At 50.2% G+C, this 17,848-nt stretch overlaps 1 protein-coding gene across 8 annotated transcripts in view; it reads left to right on the top strand.

Annotated features, from left to right (window-relative positions):
* Positions 1-17,594, top strand: part of MAPRE2 (microtubule associated protein RP/EB family member 2) — a 197,030-nt gene extending 179,436 nt beyond the window's left edge. For all 8 annotated transcript variants that reach the window (XM_082699580.1, XM_082699584.1, XM_082699583.1 and 5 more), the window contains 3 exons: positions 6,308-6,447; positions 10,513-10,671; positions 16,117-17,594. In XM_082699580.1, the coding sequence (XP_082555706.1) occupies positions 6,308-6,447; positions 10,513-10,671; positions 16,117-16,191 (374 nt within the window). In that variant the 3' untranslated portion in view covers positions 16,192-17,594. The remainder of the gene's footprint in view (positions 1-6,307; positions 6,448-10,512; positions 10,672-16,116) is intronic.
* The last annotated feature ends 254 nt before the right edge of the window (positions 17,595-17,848 follow it).

Raw genomic sequence — 17,848 nt, 5'->3', positions numbered from 1 at the left:
CCGAAGGCAGATGCTTAACCGACTGAGCCACCCAGGCGTCCGGGATTCTGTTTCTGAGCTATAACTGACATTCAGCGTAACAGTTTCAGGTATACGACATGACTGGATATTTGTATAGACTGTAAAATGTTCACCATGATAAGTCTAGTCAACATCCATCACCACACATAATCACAATTTTTTTCTTGTGATAAGAACTTTGAAGATCTACCCTTTAGCAACTCTCAAGCATACAGAGTATCTGATGCCCCCCGACTTGTGTTATAACCGGAAGTCTCTGCCTTTTGACCGCCTTCACCCATTTCACCCACTCCCCAGTCCCCGCTGCTGTGGGGTTTTTACTTGAGGGAAAAGGACCTGGGGGTGGAATGTGCTCTCAATGTAGAGAAGCAGCTGGGGATGACCAGAAGACTAGTTGCTTTTTGAGTGTGTGTGTGTGTGTGTGTGTGTGTGTTGGGCACACACACGTGCACACGCGTGTGCACATGTTTTTAATGTCTCTGTGGTTCTTGTCAACAGTATTAACGTCATATTTTTAGCTCCTCTGTTTATGATTTTGGCAGAAGGAATACAGCAGATTAAGTGAGAAGAATTTTTAAATTCCATCAGAGCTCCGGCCGTGAAGGATAAAGCCAAGTAAAGTGCTTTTCTTTGCTTTAGTGTTATGAATTCATTGGGCCTCGTATGCCTAAAATGTAGCATTTTCTATAAACTTTAAGCTACTAATTATTGACATTAGACACAGTGATACTGTGGCTTCACTAAGGCAGTGAATAAGGCCACTCAGTTTTGTTTTGTTTTGTTTTTTTACAACTATGGTTAAAATGTCTTAGAATCATATTTATTCACCAAATCCTAAAGGCATTAATTAAGACACAACTGCTCAAAGACTAGCATTGTAAATCATGTCCATATCCAGTGAGTAAAAGCAGAGAATTACAGGGACTTGCACAGAATTTATGTCTATTTTCCTCCACTTCTAAAACTCCTTTTTCTTTTGAAAGGGGAAATTAGGGAGAGAGAGAAAAGCTTGAGGGAAAAACAATTCTTGTAAAACAGGGCTACCACTAATTATGTTTTCAGGACATCACAAGCAGCTTGAAAAAAAATTGTGGAATGGTTGATAGCTGCAAGGAAAAAAAAATCTCTATCTGCATTACAGCTGAAGTGCTGCCTCTCTTTAAAAGCTCTTCTGTAAATGTTTTTCGTGGAAGCATCCTTGAGCCAGGAGGCATGGGAAGGCACAGAAGCAGAGTCACCCTGAATTAGGGCACGTTCTGGACAGCAGGAAGGCAGCTACTGAGGACCCTGATCTCTCAAGGCAGGATTAGAGGCTACTAAGGGCAGTATTGGGTCATTTCACAAAGTTGGAATATAAATGGCAGTTTACCTAAAAGTGACCTACCAATGTTAAATTTGCTGACACTGATCATTATAATTTTCTCGGCATTTCTATTTCTAGCAGCCCAGCACCCCAGAGAAGCTGGGAGACAGTCCGGCACCCCAGAAGCTGGGTACTCTTCAAGAGTACGGTGGTTTGAAAGGAAGACCGTGAGACTTTTAAAGCAAATAAACAAAAACAGAGTTCTTAGCGGTCTAAGGAGTGTGATCTACTTTAGGATACTGTTTCCTCTCCTAAAAAGTAAACCATGAAATCTTTAAACAGAATGAATGAAAGACTTCATTTTCATTTTTGTAAGTTTTATGATTTGGTATTTCTCTAGGTGATAGCCGGGAGGGGTAAATGACTTGTATATCAAATAGCAGCTCAAGGATTTAAAGAGCTCACTTAACATTTTTTTTGAAAAATGAGCTTTTACTTTAACCCTTTGTGTAGTTTGTTGTTTTTTTCTTTTTTTTTTAACTTGGAACCTCTGAAGGCACTAAACTCTTCCACGCATCTTTCCTGTTCTTTGATTTCTTCCTTCCTTCAGAGGTCTGTAAATGCACAGGTGGCTGGCCCTGCCCTCTCACGCCCTCCATCCACAGACATTTCACTCCCTGTGTGATCACTTTCCAAACAACTGAATCAGAAGTTCAAAACCCCTGACTTTAACTTTCAGATACTAATTACTTCATCTGTAACTAAATTGTTCCAATTCATTTTCCATGCCTTTGTCGGGCCTGTGAGTGACCGTCCAGGGCAGGGTGGGAGCGATTCTTCCATTCCATATGTAACAGTACAGATGCCAGAGGGCAGACCTCCTGCCCCTACCCTGCAGCAGAAGATGCCAAGTCTGATTTTCTTTGTTTTCATCTTTCACCTCTCGGAGAGATTCACCAGCCGCGTGCGTGTGTACCAGGTGAAAGACGGGGACTCTGTGCCCCAAACGACCTGGACAGGATCCATGAAACACCAGGGGCATTTTAGGGCCAAGACCCTGACCCAAGGCGAAGTTGGGCTCTGCCTGGAGCAAGTGATGTGGTTCCTTGGGAAGAAGCTGCTCCTGGGACAGCATCTGTCCCTGCAGCCACTCCGGCCTGTCCCCCAGGAGCCGTGCTGTGTCTGCTGGGGCCCCTCTTCCTCTGCCCTCCAGCTTCCGTGCTTATTACAGTTCTCTTTTCTGTTGGTATCGTGGCCTTGCGGGAGGCTTTGGCTTGTCTGTGAGCCTTCCTCTTTGACTTCATATCTAACATTTTAGATTTTCTTCAAGCTGTCTTTGATGATGTCCTAGAAATATAACTCATAATAGCTTTGTTTTACAAGCAATCAGCTTCTGTTCCGTCCATGGTTTTCTTTCAAAATTTGCATGAGACTGGGTAAGGCAGGGTACAGGAATGAGTGATGAATATATGTCCACTACTGTACCTGGCCCCATCGTGGCTGCTGACCTGCCTGGGGAAAAAAAAGCACCCAGCGTGGGTCAGGCACACTTTTGGGGAGCCCCTCCTGCAGAGCTGTTTCCTTCAGGAGAGGCCACAGAGAGTTGGCCCAGCACAAGCTAGCTTGTGCCTCTGTACTCAGAGTTAAACGCTCACAGTGACGTACAGTGATGTCCCTACTTGTACTTGGTCCTGATCCCAAGCGATAGCCAAAGGTAATCTTGAAACCAAGTAAGAGCTCGCCTTGTGGGAGGCCGGTGATGTTTTCTTTGGGTGTCCTGCATGTGTTGCCAGCGCGTGCCGTCAGCGACTCTGACGTTGGCATCAGCTCCGCGAGCTGTCGCTGGTAGGTTTATCCTGGATGGCTATCTCTCCTAGGAGTTGTTTTAATGTATTCTAAAAGCTTGTATTGAGTGTTGCCTCTGGATCAGGCATGGAAATTGGCCTTGGGAGCATAAAATGGTAAACAAAACAGATGCAACTCCTACTCGGCCGCGTTTAATTCTCCTGGGAGAAGAGGCCTACGGCGAGGGCCACAGCGTTGCTGGGGACCTGTGTTGCAGCCTCCCAGAGCAGCCGCATCCAAGCTCAGACCTGCGGGATGCGGCGCTTAGTCACTCAGAGGCGGGGAACAGGAGTGATTCTGGCAGAGGGCTGCCAGCCCGAATCCTGCTGTGTGGTCTGTATTCAGGAATGCTGCCTCGTCCCTGAGAAAGTTGAGTGTGACCAGCCTGGCCATTCTGACTCCGCTGTCACTCCGTGAAACCCCATGAGCTCCCAAAGAGCAGGGATCTCTGGCACGACGTGCTTTGTGGTAGGCCCTGGATAAGCGTGTATTTAGTACATAAGAGTTGTTGAACATTGTCTTGAAGCTGCTTTCTGTTGGACTTTATTGGTATTAAAATATGATATACTGCTTATAAAAAGGTCTGAAGTAACTTAATTTTCCAGAAGCTTTTTCCCCAGCGAGGCTGGCTGGTAGCTGCCCTCGGAGGAGGCCCTTGCCAGGTCAGCATGTCCTCCCCCTGTGTCCTCTGCTGTTAGCCACATTGTTTTCTCTACTCTGTTGGCATGGTCTTTAGTGAGCCTGGCCAGTCGGCCTCTAGAAGTGGTGCTCCAGAAGTATCTTCTGTGGACTTCTGCAGAGATAGAGGATCCTTGCAGCCGAATGGGAGTCACAAATGAACCAAAGCCTCAGCTCTCTGGAATCCTTGGGAAGGTCTTCGGCATGGGCGAGGCTTTCAGCTCCCTGAGGATTCACCTTCGGATACTTGAACTGTTAAATTAAGTCAATTCTCAATTTGATTTTCATATTAAAATGTAATGGGCCTTTTCCTAGAAATTTTTAGAAGAAAATTCTTTTTGCCCTTGTCACAGATTCTAAAGGGTATGATATTGCCAGTGCTTTCTGAGGGGGTGTATGATTTTGCCTTTATACCTGAACTCTTGTGGTTTGCTACGTTATTGTTAGGAGATCAGTTGAAACCTGTAACTGCTGTCAGCACACTTGGCTTCATTAGCCCCTGCCTCTTTCTGATCTGTTAGTACTGATAAACTGGGAAACTAGAAACCACAGAACCAGGTTGTATTTACTTGTTCACGTGTTTATTTCAACATTTGTACCTTCAGAAAATATACGTGCAGCCAGGCGTGGTGCTAAATACTGGGGTTCCAAAGGTGAGGGACGCTGGTTCCTTGTGCTCCAAGAGCCTTCTGGAGAAGCAGGGGGTGCGGGAGCATGGCGGGGGATTGGGTGGAGCACCTCCCCACCAGGCTAAGCTGCGTGTGGTGGAGACCAGGTGGGCCCCCTGTAATGGCGCTGCATTTCTTTTTTTTTTTTTTTTTAAGATTTTATTTATTTATTTGACAGAGAGAGAAATCACAAGCAGGCAGAGAGGCAGGCAGAGAGAGAGAGGGGGGAAGCAGGCTCCCCACCGAGCACAGATCCCGATGTGGGACTCGATCCCAGGACTCAGGGATCATGACCTGAGCCGAAGGCAGCGGCCTAACCCACTGAGCCACCCAGGCGCCCCAGGCGCTGCATTTCTTAATGCACGAAGTGTGTAAACGTCGTTGTACAGTTTTGGCTGCAGAGGCCACTTCCTGTGTCTGTCATGTTCTAGATTGTGAGTACTTATTAGGAGCTGAGCTTCCAGTGGGCACGATCTTACCTGACATCAGTGACCTCCTGCTCCGCTCAGTTTCTATCATTATTAGTGGTGCTGTTGAATCACTTGGTCAAGGTGCTAATTCCCAGACCTTCCCATTGTAAAGGCAAAGGCGTATCTTTTTTCCATTACAGAAAGTAAATTTTAGGACAATACCTTGACATGCATGACTGGCTTATTCCCCCCAAACTTCTCACTTAATGTTTTAGAGTCAGTGAGCCTTTCCTGGACCAGTTACCTTTGTTGCAAAATGGTGATTTTTCCAGGTCTAACGTTTCTTCTACATTTGCTAGCTGTCCGTGTTCTAGAAAGATGTTCATATCCTCCCTCCCTCCTTCCCTTCCCCCTCCTTCTCATCATTCTCAACTAGATTTTTATTGATTGAATGTATTACAGTCCATTAGAGCCATTATTCTTTTGATATATAAAACTGCCCTGAGTGTGGCTAAGTCGGAGACATTTTCCCACGGGCCCCTGTGCCTGTTCACATGAGACCGTGAACACATCCTTGCTTCCTGCCATGAGGTGTCCCGCCCTGTCCCTTCCCTGCCCCTCCCTTGGAATCCGCCCCCCTCAAGAAGCTCTCTCAGTCCCAGTAAAACTCCAGACACCAGAGCATATGGAACAGGGGCACGCGCTGCTCCGGAGAGGTCATGGCTCCCGGACGCTGTCAAGTGGCTGAACCTAGGGAATGGGGCAAAAATAGGCCCTTGTATTGAAGTCTTTCTAAAGTGTTAATCTATCAGAAGCTCTTTTTTCTTGTTCATTAGAAACTTCATTATGGTGGTACTTCAAGGTTATCGAAGAACATTTCCTCTTAAAAAAAAAAATCTTAAAATCTTAGTACGAGTCGTTCTTATCTCTACAGAGGGAGAAAGGACAACTTAATCTCATAGTGAAAGGAAAGAGTGCTCAGAAATATTAAATAATTTGCCCAAGTGGACCCTGTCTTTGTACTTTGTGTACCATTTTTTCCTTTTTTAAAAGATTTTATTTATTTGAGGGAGGGAGAGAGAGAGCATGAATGGGGGCAGAGGTAGAGGGAGAGGCAGGCTTCCCACTGAGCAGGAAGCTCAACACTGGGCTCAATCCTGGGACCCCGGGATCATGACCTGAGCCAAAGACAGATGCTTAACCCACAGCCACTCCGGCGCTCCTGTGTGCACTTTCTCTCTGTGTGTGCTACTCCTGTGATCGGAAGGGGATCATTGGGGCTACCTTCTATACTTTCTGGTAGACTTTTATATTGTACATTTGTGATCTAAAAAGCATCCTCAATGTTGCCAATATTTGTAATCTGTTCTGCTTACTTTCAGGTGCGGCTAAATCCAGTCCAGCGTCTAAGCCGGGATCCACACCTTCTCGTCCCTCATCAGCCAAAAGGGCTTCGTCCAGCAGCTCAGCATCCAAATCTGATAAAGATTTAGAAACACAGGTCATACAGCTTAATGAACAGGTAACTCATCAGCCCTGGCCAGGTCTCTGAGAGGGGAGGGAGGGAGCAAGATAAAATCAGTGGCCCACTAGGAACAAAAGATGTTAGTCAGAAATCAAAGCGGTACATTAATACAGAAGGACTCGGCCTCACGTAAATGCAGGTCCACAGGCCAACATCTCTCTCCCCACCTCACCCCCCACCACACACACACCACCTCAAGGCCCAGTCACCAGCTCCAGGCCACACCACGGCCTCTCTGCCCACTTCCGGCCAGGCTAGGTACCATTCACTCTTTCTCCTTCCTTTATATGGCAGCAGCTATTTGTCAGGCCTGTCCTCTGGGACAGACCCCATACTGGGTGCTACTAACATAATGGGTAGTGAGAGAGAGACCTTTGACCTTCCCTTCCCTCGTAGGACTGAAAGCAGTGGTCTGAGGTGGGCGATTATGCCAGCAAAGTGAACACAGGACACTTCCCACAACAGTAGAGGTTGGATGCTACAGAAGCACCAAGCCCAATACTTGGGGGTTAGAAAGGCCCCAGTTGTGTTTTAAGTTGAAAAATGTTCTTTTTTGTCTAAATCTAGCTCTCCTATCATGGAAATTTTCAATATAAAAGTTTAGGTATGATGTCTACCTACCAGTAGCTAGTTTTGCCTAGGATTAGATGTCGTCGAAAGGTAATAAAACCACTGGGAGGACAAGGCCGCCTGCAGAAGACACCTCCCCCGACCTGAGTGAGGAGAGAGTCCTGTATCCTGGCTGCTCCCACCACTGGGAGAGGAGCCTTTATTCATGGTTCTTAGGCTGTTCCCAGAAGAGTGGTCAGGCCATTCCTGGTGATTAATCTGATTCCTGATGAGCCAGCACGAGTCTGGAAACAGTTTTGAGATAACTGTATATTTGCAGTCAGGAGTCTAGTTTGAAAGCGGGGGTCGCTTAGGCGCGTCTTTATAATTCTGATCACTTTAATGAAAATGGTGTGAACCCCAGAGTCATCCAGTGGGTACGACTTTGATTTGGAAACTGTGGAATGTTCCAACTACCTGCTGATTCTCAGTTTGAGCCCATACGGAATTTCCAGTAGTAGGTTCTTCTTAAATAAAAGGCTGGTGGTGCAGCCTCAGTGAGCCGTGGGCCACATGCCCAAGTCTCCGAGCAGATCCGAACAGACCTAGAGAGAATCAGGCGTGGGTCTCTGATGCTTTAGATTTATAACCCTTTCTCCTCAGGAACCCAAGTCCTTTTGGTATCTTGATTACCTCTTATTCTGTCACGATCTCTTTCCTCCCTGTGGTCTCCCTCTACCACACCCAAGTTTCCAACCTTCCAACCCAAAGTATAACGACACGGAAACCTCAAGATCCTTCCTGCCCTTCTCCCACTTGGCCTTAGCCAGACAGACCCCCTTCCTCTCCTTGGGGCTGGCTCCGTGCTCCCATTAGCTGTCCAGTTACTCAAAGAGCCTCCCATCCCCCAGAGACCCAGAACTCATCTTCTCGTCCAAAAACGTCACTCTAACGGGGAGAGGGAGAAGAGTGAGAGGAGCTTTCCAATGAGCTTATAATTCCTTTGTTGCTTCCAAAGGGCTTCACTGCCCCTGTCTGCCCCATGCTCACCAAGGAGGGCTATGTCCGTTCCCTTGTTTCCCGTTGTAAGCATTCTTCCAACTGTTCACTGAACACTGACTCTGGATCCATAGCCCTGTTTCTGTGTTCTCCCTCCGTTTTCTGTCCCGGGGAACAAGGGGGCCTTGCTGATGCTGGCGGGGAGCCACAGGGCATCACTGTGCAAGGACGGAGGACTCCGGGACGAGGAAGGCCTGGGTGGAGATGCCTCAGCTGCAGAGTGAATTACAGTCGTAATAGAGCAAGTGATGAGTGCCATAAACTTGAAGAATTCTCATTTACTTGGCCTCCTGCCTCTGTTCAGGCGGTCTCCCATGACAATTCCAGCGATAGAAACGAATCAAAAGACAGAGGGGAGGGGCGCCTGGGTGGCTCGCTTGGTCCGTTGAGCGCCCGACTCTTGCTTTCAGCTCAAGTCTTGATCTCAAGGTGGGGAGACAGAGCCCTGCGCCGGGCTCCTGCTGGGCTCGGAGCCTGCTCAAGATCCTCCCTCCCTCTCTTCCCGCATCCCTGCTCGCTCTTTCTCTCTTAAAAAGCAGGACAAGATGACAACTAAAATCCTGAGGGCTGTGTGTGGAGCGCGGGTCAGCAGACAGGCAGTGGGCGGCGGGGGTGGTGGTGGTCACCGCCGTGCTCAGGGGCCCCTCGGGCTGGAGAGTGGGCGCTGGTTGGCCCCGGGCAGACACGGGAGGTGGGGTGGGCAACAGAGCTGGGAGGTCACTGAGAGGGAGGGGAGAGGACTTGCCCTTCTTGTCTCTTCCTCTTGACATACTCAGGGGTCCGTCCCCAGTGTCCTTTCCACCGCTTTGGCCTCTGTGGTGATACCTCAGGTTTGGCCTGGCATTAGCTCCCGGGACTGGGAACGTGGACTTTGCTTGGCCACTTCACTGTCCTCATACACTCCAGCCCCTGTTGGTCTTTACTGGGGATATTCACAGCTGTGCGTCCGTTCCCCAGCGCATCTGGAGAACCACCAGAGGCCAGCCTGGGCTGGAAGTTTCTCCAGAAGCCTCAGCCCCTGTATGCTGTACAGACCACAGCTCTCTCGAGAGGCAGCAAACCTGATTTCCATGGGTTGGATGCATCCAGAGACCCTTCTTGCCTCGTCTGGGGAGAGCTGGCAGATTCAGACACCTGAAGTGGCACGGTCTATCTGCTGGCACCACCACGGGCTGCAGAGGGACCCCGTGGCCAAGCTTCAAGAAGGGGTTGGTTTGTTTTACAACAAGGAACGATTTCTGGAATAAGGGAAATTTTCTTCTTTCTCTACTTAAGGCTTCTGGTGGCCTTCAGGTTTTACAAATAACCCAACCATCTTATCAGAAATAAGAGGGAAAGTTAGTGAGATGCTCGGCCACCTTGAGAGCCGCTTGGGAGGGGGTCTGCGAGGTGAGCTCCGAGGGGGCCATATCGCTGGGTCTTGGGCCCAGTGTGCAGGAAGGGGACGGATGGACCAGTAACTCCAGCCAGATCAATAACATGTACGAAAGCCCAGAATTATCAGAGAAGAAAATTTCCCCTTCCAAAGGTAATTTTTAGAAATTCTATTAGGGTGATTTTAGTACACTGAATGAGACTTCACCTGAGGAGGAGCATGAGTGATTTAATTTACCTCCTAAAGGATATTGTCTACGTAAATCTAAACACAGGGGCTTTTAAAAAAAAAAGGGGGGGGGGGATTTCCAGGAAGCAGGCACAGTGTGATGGTTTGGGCCTGTGTGTACCTGATGTGCCCATTTAGGATTGGACACCCAGTCTGTTGACGCCAGTGTCCGTGTTCTTCAGCCCAGGTGTTGCCTCCTTCCTACACCATCTCTGTCACCACTGTGAGAGGCCGCACAGCCCTGGTGGAAGGTCCTGGAAGGGCTGCTTGGCTGAGGGCACGGGGCTTCCTCATCTTCTTCCCCCTGCACTCCCTGCAGTGGCCCCAGAGCCAGAACCAGAGGACTTCAACCCGATCCACTCAGCCAGGCTCTCTGTCTCACCCAGTTGTCCTTGTGTAACTGGGACCCCGTTTCTCCATAGAAAGCATCTGTCTAGGATACTCAGGGACATTTATGAAGGGCTCCAAAACGAAGGGTGGCTCTTCTGAAGAAAGGAGGGTCCTCGGGATACATCTAAACTCACCACAGCAGCAGCCTCTCTGCCCTGCCTCCCCTCAGAGGATGAACAGGGTAGGAGAAGGATGTGCTCTAGCCCGTGGTAGCAGGCAAGGAGGAGAACTTGCTTGGAGCCCGTATGCCACCGTGTTGAGCAGAAGAATCCATTCAACAGTGGTTAGGAACATCAGTTGGCAGAGGGCACAACTGGCCTGCTGGCGGAGTTGACCTTGTGGCCAAGGCTCGAGCTCCGTTGCACATCTGTTGTTTCCCGTCTATATAGAAAGGCGGAGTTGCTCACATTTCTTATACTGTTTTTTGGGTTTTCTTTCCTTCTACCCCCACTTCCTTGCAGGTACATTCATTAAAACTTGCCCTCGAAGGTGTGGAAAAGGAGAGAGATTTCTACTTTGGCAAGTTGAGAGAGATTGAGCTACTCTGCCAAGAACACGGGCAGGAAAACGATGACCTCGTGCAGCGACTAATGGAAGTCCTCTATGCTTCGGAAGAACATGTAAGTGTGAGGAGAGCCCTTGACTGCTGCGTTCTAAAGCGATGTCGTTGGTCAGCACAGTGATCAGTGGGCCTTCAGATGCCCTGGGACCTCGGAGAATGAGGACTCCGTGCATTGGTTATTCCCAGAGGAACAAGTATCACTATCATCGCGATTTTTTAACCCACGTGTATTCATGAATCCGTCTGGGAAGAGATGAGTGGCCAGGGCTGGGGGAGAGGAGGAGGACTGACTGAGAAAAATAGGTTGATGCAGCCAGGTACCAAGTGGTTTTCAGCTCTGAGCAGCGGAGCAGCAAGAATGTGTGTAAGATTCTTCCTGACAGAACAGAGTATGGGTTAGAGGAAGAATTCGTCTAAATGTTTTTCCCATCCCCATCAGCCTCACAACTGCCTGTTTTTATTGCAGTGCTGGTTGTCTTGGTTCCTCATTGGCAGTGCAGACCAGCTCTACGCAACAGCTCTTAGCTGAAAAATATTTTTAGAAGGCCTCCTCTGGGGGTGTCTGGCTCACTCAGTCGGAAGAGCCCTGCAACTCTTGATCTCAGGGTCATGAGTGCAAGTCCCATGTTGGGCAGAGAGATTATGTAAATCTTAAAAAACAAAAATTAAAAAAAAAAAAAAAAAGAAAGACGGCCTCCTCTCTGGGCAGGACTAGCAGGGCTTCTCCTCAGGAGTGGGAGGGGGAGCAGTGGGAGGGGGAATCCCAGCATGTGGATTCCATCCCGGTGATGGAAAGCAGGTGTGAGGAACAGCCGAGGAACGAGACTCAAGGGCAGGAAGGGAAGAGCGGGGGAGAGATGAGTGAGGGGCTGGGCAGCAAGGCAGGAGTGGGAGCCTGACCAGGAGCCCCCCCCACCCCCGTGGAAGGTGTGAAAGAGGGGTCTGGGCTGGGGTTTTGAGCTCTTCCCTAGGCCAGGCTGCAGCTGGTGGAAGCGTCTGAGGCTATTGAACTTGGACCCCCAGGGCCCCTCCCAGGGTTCTGGGGGTGAGCCGTGTTTGTCACTTCCACCCACTGGGAACAAGTCACCGGCAAGTTTACTTTAGGACTTATTCCAGCCCAATACCAGGCAAATGTTTACTCCTTGCTAGATCTGGAATCCTAGAGATGAGATTTTCTAAAACAGCCCAGGGTTTGAGGCCTCCTCGGCTACATTTTTTGTTCCCTTCCCCCAGTCCATATTTTTGTTTTGTTTTGTTTTGTTTTGAAGCCTCTTTCTCAGTTATCATTGGCTCAGACTGTAGATCTTGAAGCACTGAAAAGCTTCCTGTCCAGGTCCCAGAGGCAGGGATGGCTTCAGAAAATACGGTTCTCGATGTTTTCAGATCCAGTGGCAGAAATGTCCTGATTTCTAGTGTGCCGGCAGCAGCCCGAATGCCTGTGGCCCGAGTGCTTGCTTGCTTATTAGAGGCTAAAGCCAGCCGGTCTCCATGGCGCCCCCCTCTGAAGGACCAGGCTCACTGACAGAGGAAGGCAGTGGCAGCATCAGCACGTCCCAGCCCTGTGCTGTGGGCAGGAGGAGAACCCTTCCGACAGCCACCTCACTCGGGTCTTGTCCCAAGAGGGAGTTCTTGTGCAGGACCTGCTCAGGGGCCCTCCAAGCTCAGAGCGGACATGGATCCCTGAGCTCTGGCTCACAGCCAGCAGGGCCGGCCCTGGGTGAGAGTTCCTGACTTCTGAGTGTGACCTCAGTTGTTCAGTTAAATACAGACGCACCCTAAGTTGCGTTTCAGGGACAGGTGTTTGCCAGAGAGGCTTCTTCTCTAAGTCTTTATTTGGTGATGGCTGGTCTTTGATTCTTGGGAGTCAATCCTAGAATAGAATGTTTGGAAGATGTGGAAATCCAGATGGGAGTTTGCGTACAGAAGTAAACAGGGGTGGTTCAGTTCACCGTTGTAGAAACCTAATGGAAGTTTCCAAAGCAGATCACCAGACAGCCTTCTTGTGCCCCTCTTTATCATCCTCAGGATCTTTTTCCCTTTGGGGCCACAGGTATCTGGACTTAGTCATTGCTTAGGTGCTGCCTTGTCCATCTGTCAGCTGAGGTGCGCCTGCTTATATAAACAGGCACTTAATTCCCAAGGCACTGTCACAAAAGTCACTGTTGGTGATCTAAAGATTCCTCTCCATGCAACCGAGAGCTCTGGGGAAGAGCCTGTGTTTCTGTCACTGGACTAAGGCTTGGGTGGACAGAAAGGGACAGAGGCACTGCCTCAGCGAGGGGCCACTGACTGGACTATGTCAGGTGTGACCCATGTGGTAAGAGAGGCATAAACTTGTGTGGCGAGCTTACGACGACAGCCCGGAGTGACAAGCAGATACTCTAGAGAAGAGGACGTTGGGGTGGGTGTGAAGAATGACGGGGAAGAGCAGCTGCACAGAGCTAGGGAAGGGAGAGGATTGTGCAGGCAGAGGAAACCAGGTGGGCACAGCCCTGAGCCAAGAATGGCCAGATGTGGCCGGTGTGACCGGGGCACGTGAGCCTCCTGAGTGCTCCCAGCCCCATCGAGGAAGTCGGGAGCCACCGGTAACTGTCCTCCTTCCTTTGCCCCCATTTTCCTCCTATGGTAGGCAAGAGCCTTCCCACAGGCTTCCAACTTGCTGCTCTTTCCACTGAGATCATGAGAATGATGAACTCTAGGCTCGCTCACAGCCAAACCTTGAGAAAGCTCTGATGATAGGCAAACACTAGAATTTAGCCCGTAGTGCTCCAGGGCATTGTCTGGCATAGGTTTTGCCTGGCTTCCACTTCCATGCGGGTTTCAGTTGTTCCTTTTCATGGAGGGCATCAGAAAATTTTTCTTCCTGGGAGCTTACCTAGGCTGGTGTGAGCTGGGAGCACTTGGCTGTGATACGTAGTCCAACCGCCTCAGCCTTCCAGATCTGTTCTGCAGACCTTCACACCGCCTTAACCTGCACCCCTAGCATTAGCAATCCCTTGATAAGCTGGGAGGTTTGCACTTTATCCTGGTAAGAGTCTGGAGTCCACAGTTCCCACAGGCAGATGACGTCACCGTGAGAGCTGCCCTGGGCCCGCTGCAGACAGCAGTGCCCCCTGGCTTGCCAAGTAGGAAGGGGAGACCAGTGGTGAGGTCTGAACTCATGGGTTCCTGGTCCCACAGCTTGTTACAGGCCCATGGTGTGGTATCCAAGTCTTTGACTTTCAGTCCTGGGTTAACCCCATTACTGCGCAGTTAACTCCCAACTATGCTGTAAGCAAATGCGATCTTCTTTAAAATGTCAAACAGATCCTCAGGTCTGAGACCTCCCGTGCACCTAACACACACTAAACAACTAAGGAACGCACACTTGTGGCCTGCTGCAGTCCTAGCTGGAGGAAAGGCAGGTACCGCACTAGCAGTACAGAGTTAGGGTGATGGATGAAATAGCATCCCTGACCCCACTCAGGGCTGCGGTGCGTCGCCTGACCAAAGCCGAGCCAGGACGTGAAGCTGAGAGTAGTTGACACTGGGGAGAGGGTAGGGAAGCGGCATCAGGAAGGAACATGTGGCAGAATGGACGCCGAGGAGTTCCCAGGCTCCCACTCCTGGTAAAGACCCATGACCACGAGCCTTCTTTTTCGCCCCTAGACAGGAGGGAGAACCCTCACTGGGAGAGGGCAGTGACTTGCACGGTCTTGTACTATGCCCACAGATACTCCCCTGCTCCCCTAGGAATGCCACTGTCAGTTGAGGCGCTCTCTTTCGGAGCAGCGAGGACCACCCTCATCTCACACAAGGCTGTAGGCCAGGCTGCTGCACCAGAGGCTGCACTGAGGGCCCAGGAGTGCGGGGCAGGGGGGGACATTCTGAGGCCAGAATCAAATACGGTTAAGCCATGAAGGAGTTGGGGGGCCCCGAAGACAGAGTGTGGGCAGAGCAGGATCTTGGGCCTTGGCACATCGTGGTGGAGTAGTTCCGGGGGATGGGAAGAGGGATGGTCCTGGGCATGGGGAGAGCTGACTGTTACTAAACATTATGCCTCTGGACCCCGAGCTATAAGGGATAGGGCTAGATTGGAACCAGGGTCTTCAGTGTGATGTTCCTTTCTACTGTTGTCACAGAAAAGGTTACATTTTTTAAATCTTTCCACTTCTAGAATATATTTCAAAGAATTCTCCCACCATGAAATATTTGCAGCTCACAATAGGTGTTATGAACAGCCCAATCTTGTAGGCACCTTCCCTTCTTGAATTCCTTGACTTCTCTGTTGAATTCAGGGACTCCACTGACTCACCGATCAGTGAAGCTCTTGGGAAACTGTTAAATGGGTGCCCCTGTTATAATTCTCCATTGTAGAGATGGGAAAACTAAGGCACACGGTGGTTGAGTAACGTGCTCATCTGTTCCTGGGTCCTCAGGGATTTCTTCCTCTCAGCGCAACCTGTACCAAGTTGGGAAGTAACCAAGTGTGACACAGATGGGTGAGGTCCCATCCCTGACTTGAGTAACCTGAGGCCACCGTGTTGGAGACACATGAGTTTCCATGCCCGAGTTTTGTAGCTAAGGAGGAAACTGAGTGCTGCCGGCCCAGGGAAAGCAAGCACCGGGGCTCAGGAGAGAAGACCCTACCGTGGCTAGGGGGCTGGGCTTGCCCGGGGCTATAGGGCATAGACCTGGCAGGAAGGCGGGTGGGGTACTGGGGTTGAGAAAGGAGCGAGTGTGGCCAGTGTGAGGCCGCCAGCACTCCTGTGGGTCCCACGTGCGTTCCTGAGGGAGCAGTGGCCCCCTTGGCTCAGGTGATAAGAGCCGCTTGCTTCCTGTGTCAGAACATAACAGAAGTTGCAGATGCAGCCAGCCAGGGCTGATGTTCATGGGGGTTAGAGGAACGAATGAAAGGGTTCTAGAATACCTCCACCCTCTGGATCCGGTCCCTGAAGTACTTAGGTTCCCAAAGCAGACATCCCAAAGTCCTTGAGCCATGGCTGCTGACCCCCCTGCCGCCCTCCCTTGCCTTATGACTCCGACCGGGGCGTCTCCACAGCCGAGGAGTAGCCGATCTCCCACAGGGTCTGTTTCAGTAAGAAGAGTGACAGGGCAGGAAAGGAAGCCAAAGCGTTGCATCGCCTGCCGGCAGGGTGGAGCTGACGCTCCACCACCCACAGTGGCCCAGGGCTCTGCCTTTTCACAGCAGGTTCTCCCGCGTGGTCATGATGCTTCGGAGGCCGTGCCTTGGTTGACTCTTTCACGAGGGTAGGAATGTGGAAATGTGTCCCATGAAGGAATGTTAGGTGCGTCACACCTGACTGCTGTGTTCTAGAATGACAAGTCCTTGGAGAGGGGAAGCAGCGGCATCTGGGGGTGCATCGGCTCGGAGAGTGGGAGAGCCCTGGCTGGCAAGGGGGGTCCTCGCACATGCTGTCTGGGGAGAGGGAGTGCTCTGGACGCTGCGGGGCCTCCAACCCAGTCCATAGTTCCAGCTGAAACCTCTCCCCCTGTCTGGCAGGAGGGCCACCCGGAAGAGGCTGAGGCTGAGGACCAAGTCCATGACCAGCAGCCCCAGCAGCAGGAAGAGTACTGAAGCGTCCTGGCCCCTTGCGCCTTCAGCTGTGCGTGGGAACTTTTCTTCTGGAGAAACGTGTGGCCTCAAGCTCAACAGAAACCAGTCGTTCCCAGTCTGCCGTTAACATCAACGCACTGTTGCATCCGCCAGCCACCGCGCTCGGTTCCCATTTCCTTTGCCAAGACCCGTTAGCAGCCGGCCGTTGGGCGGCCTGAGAGGTCACGGGGTCACATACCTACCACTTCACCACTTGGCTGCTTGGGATTGATTCTGCTCTTCTCATTTCTTTCCGGGACAGCTCTCCCCACCGCCCCCCCCCCACCCCCTTTTTATCCTGGTGTGAAACAATGGTAATTTGATATATGGTATTTATATTGGCATTTCTCAACCAGTGTCACTAGATGTCACACATTCGTGGTGCTTTGATGTTTGCAAGTCTAACCTCTGAACGTAAATTTGGTCAAATGATAATTTGGAGCAAAGGGAAAGAGATCCTTGATATGAAAGCCATAAGGACAGTGACTTGTTTTATAGGGGAAAAGTTTCCCCCTTGACTCCCAACACTAAAGGGGAAAAAAAAAATGGAATCAAAACTAGGACTTCAGGGCCCAGCAGTATTTCTCCCCGAGCACGGCAGACGGCCACACAGTTAGTTTCAAAAGACATTCACTCGAGGACACCCCCATCCCCACTTCGCCCTCCGACTGCTTGCCCTCCCCTCCCCCACCCCCGGGTTCTCATGCTTTTTTCTTTCTCAGGGTCCTCTTTGGTGGGCAGCCACTCTCCCCAAAAGCTGTCATCAATTACCTACAGTCCAGAGGGGGTCTGCGTAGGTGCAGGTCCTCCTGCCTCTCTCTGGCTTTCAGCCCAAAGCCTATCCTCCGCGTTAGGGGACTCCTCCTCCAGAATGACTTCAGGGTGTGCGCCCCTCAGGGGCAGGGCTCTGCGTCGTGCTGCACGCTCGCTGCCAAGTGAAGACCTTCTTACTAGGAGCGTCATTCCAAGGGAGACTCCGGATTCTGAAGTCTGGTGTTGACACTGGAATGACAGCACAGGAAAAAAAATCTATGACTCCCCATACCTTCGGGAAAAGGAATTTCCCTCGTTAATACTCCGGCCCTCCTTGTCATTGATAACCGTGGCAATTCGCAAATAGAGGAAACATGAATGAATTAAAAGCATTCCTTATTTTTTTAACTAATATTTGCACATTTTCTTAGTATCTTTCCAAATCTCTGCCTCTCTTATTCCTCTGACAGATGGTACCCCTTCCTGGATCATTCATTTCACTTGGTTTCCTAACTTTAGATGTACTTCACTTGTTATTTGACTTAGCAGGTGCAAGAACAAACAAGTGTGCCCACCCCACTGGCCTCTTAACTGAAAAGCTTAAAATAAATTTCTGAAATATGTATCTGAAAGCTTTGACATTTCTTTATTAATTGATGGAATACTAATTCTAAATTCTAGCATTGGAGCTTGCCACCAAAAGAAGTCTTCCCATAATCTCTCGCAGCAAAGTGGTATTTGAGTTACCGGTGAACACGATGGCTTGTATTTGTGAGGTTATTACAACGCACTGTGCATAACTGGACAGACGTTCTGTGGTGTTTGGTTTCCTTCCTTCTCTCTCCCGCCTGCTCTGCGCGGCGGCGGCAGCTCCCTTCTCTCGGGC

Source organism: Mustela nivalis (genome assembly GCF_964662115.1).
Source record: "Mustela nivalis genome assembly, chromosome: 14".
Taxonomy (NCBI): Eukaryota; Metazoa; Chordata; class Mammalia; order Carnivora; family Mustelidae; genus Mustela; species Mustela nivalis.
Note: the sequence above shows the minus strand (reverse complement) of the source record. Positions and strands in the feature narration are given on the sequence as shown.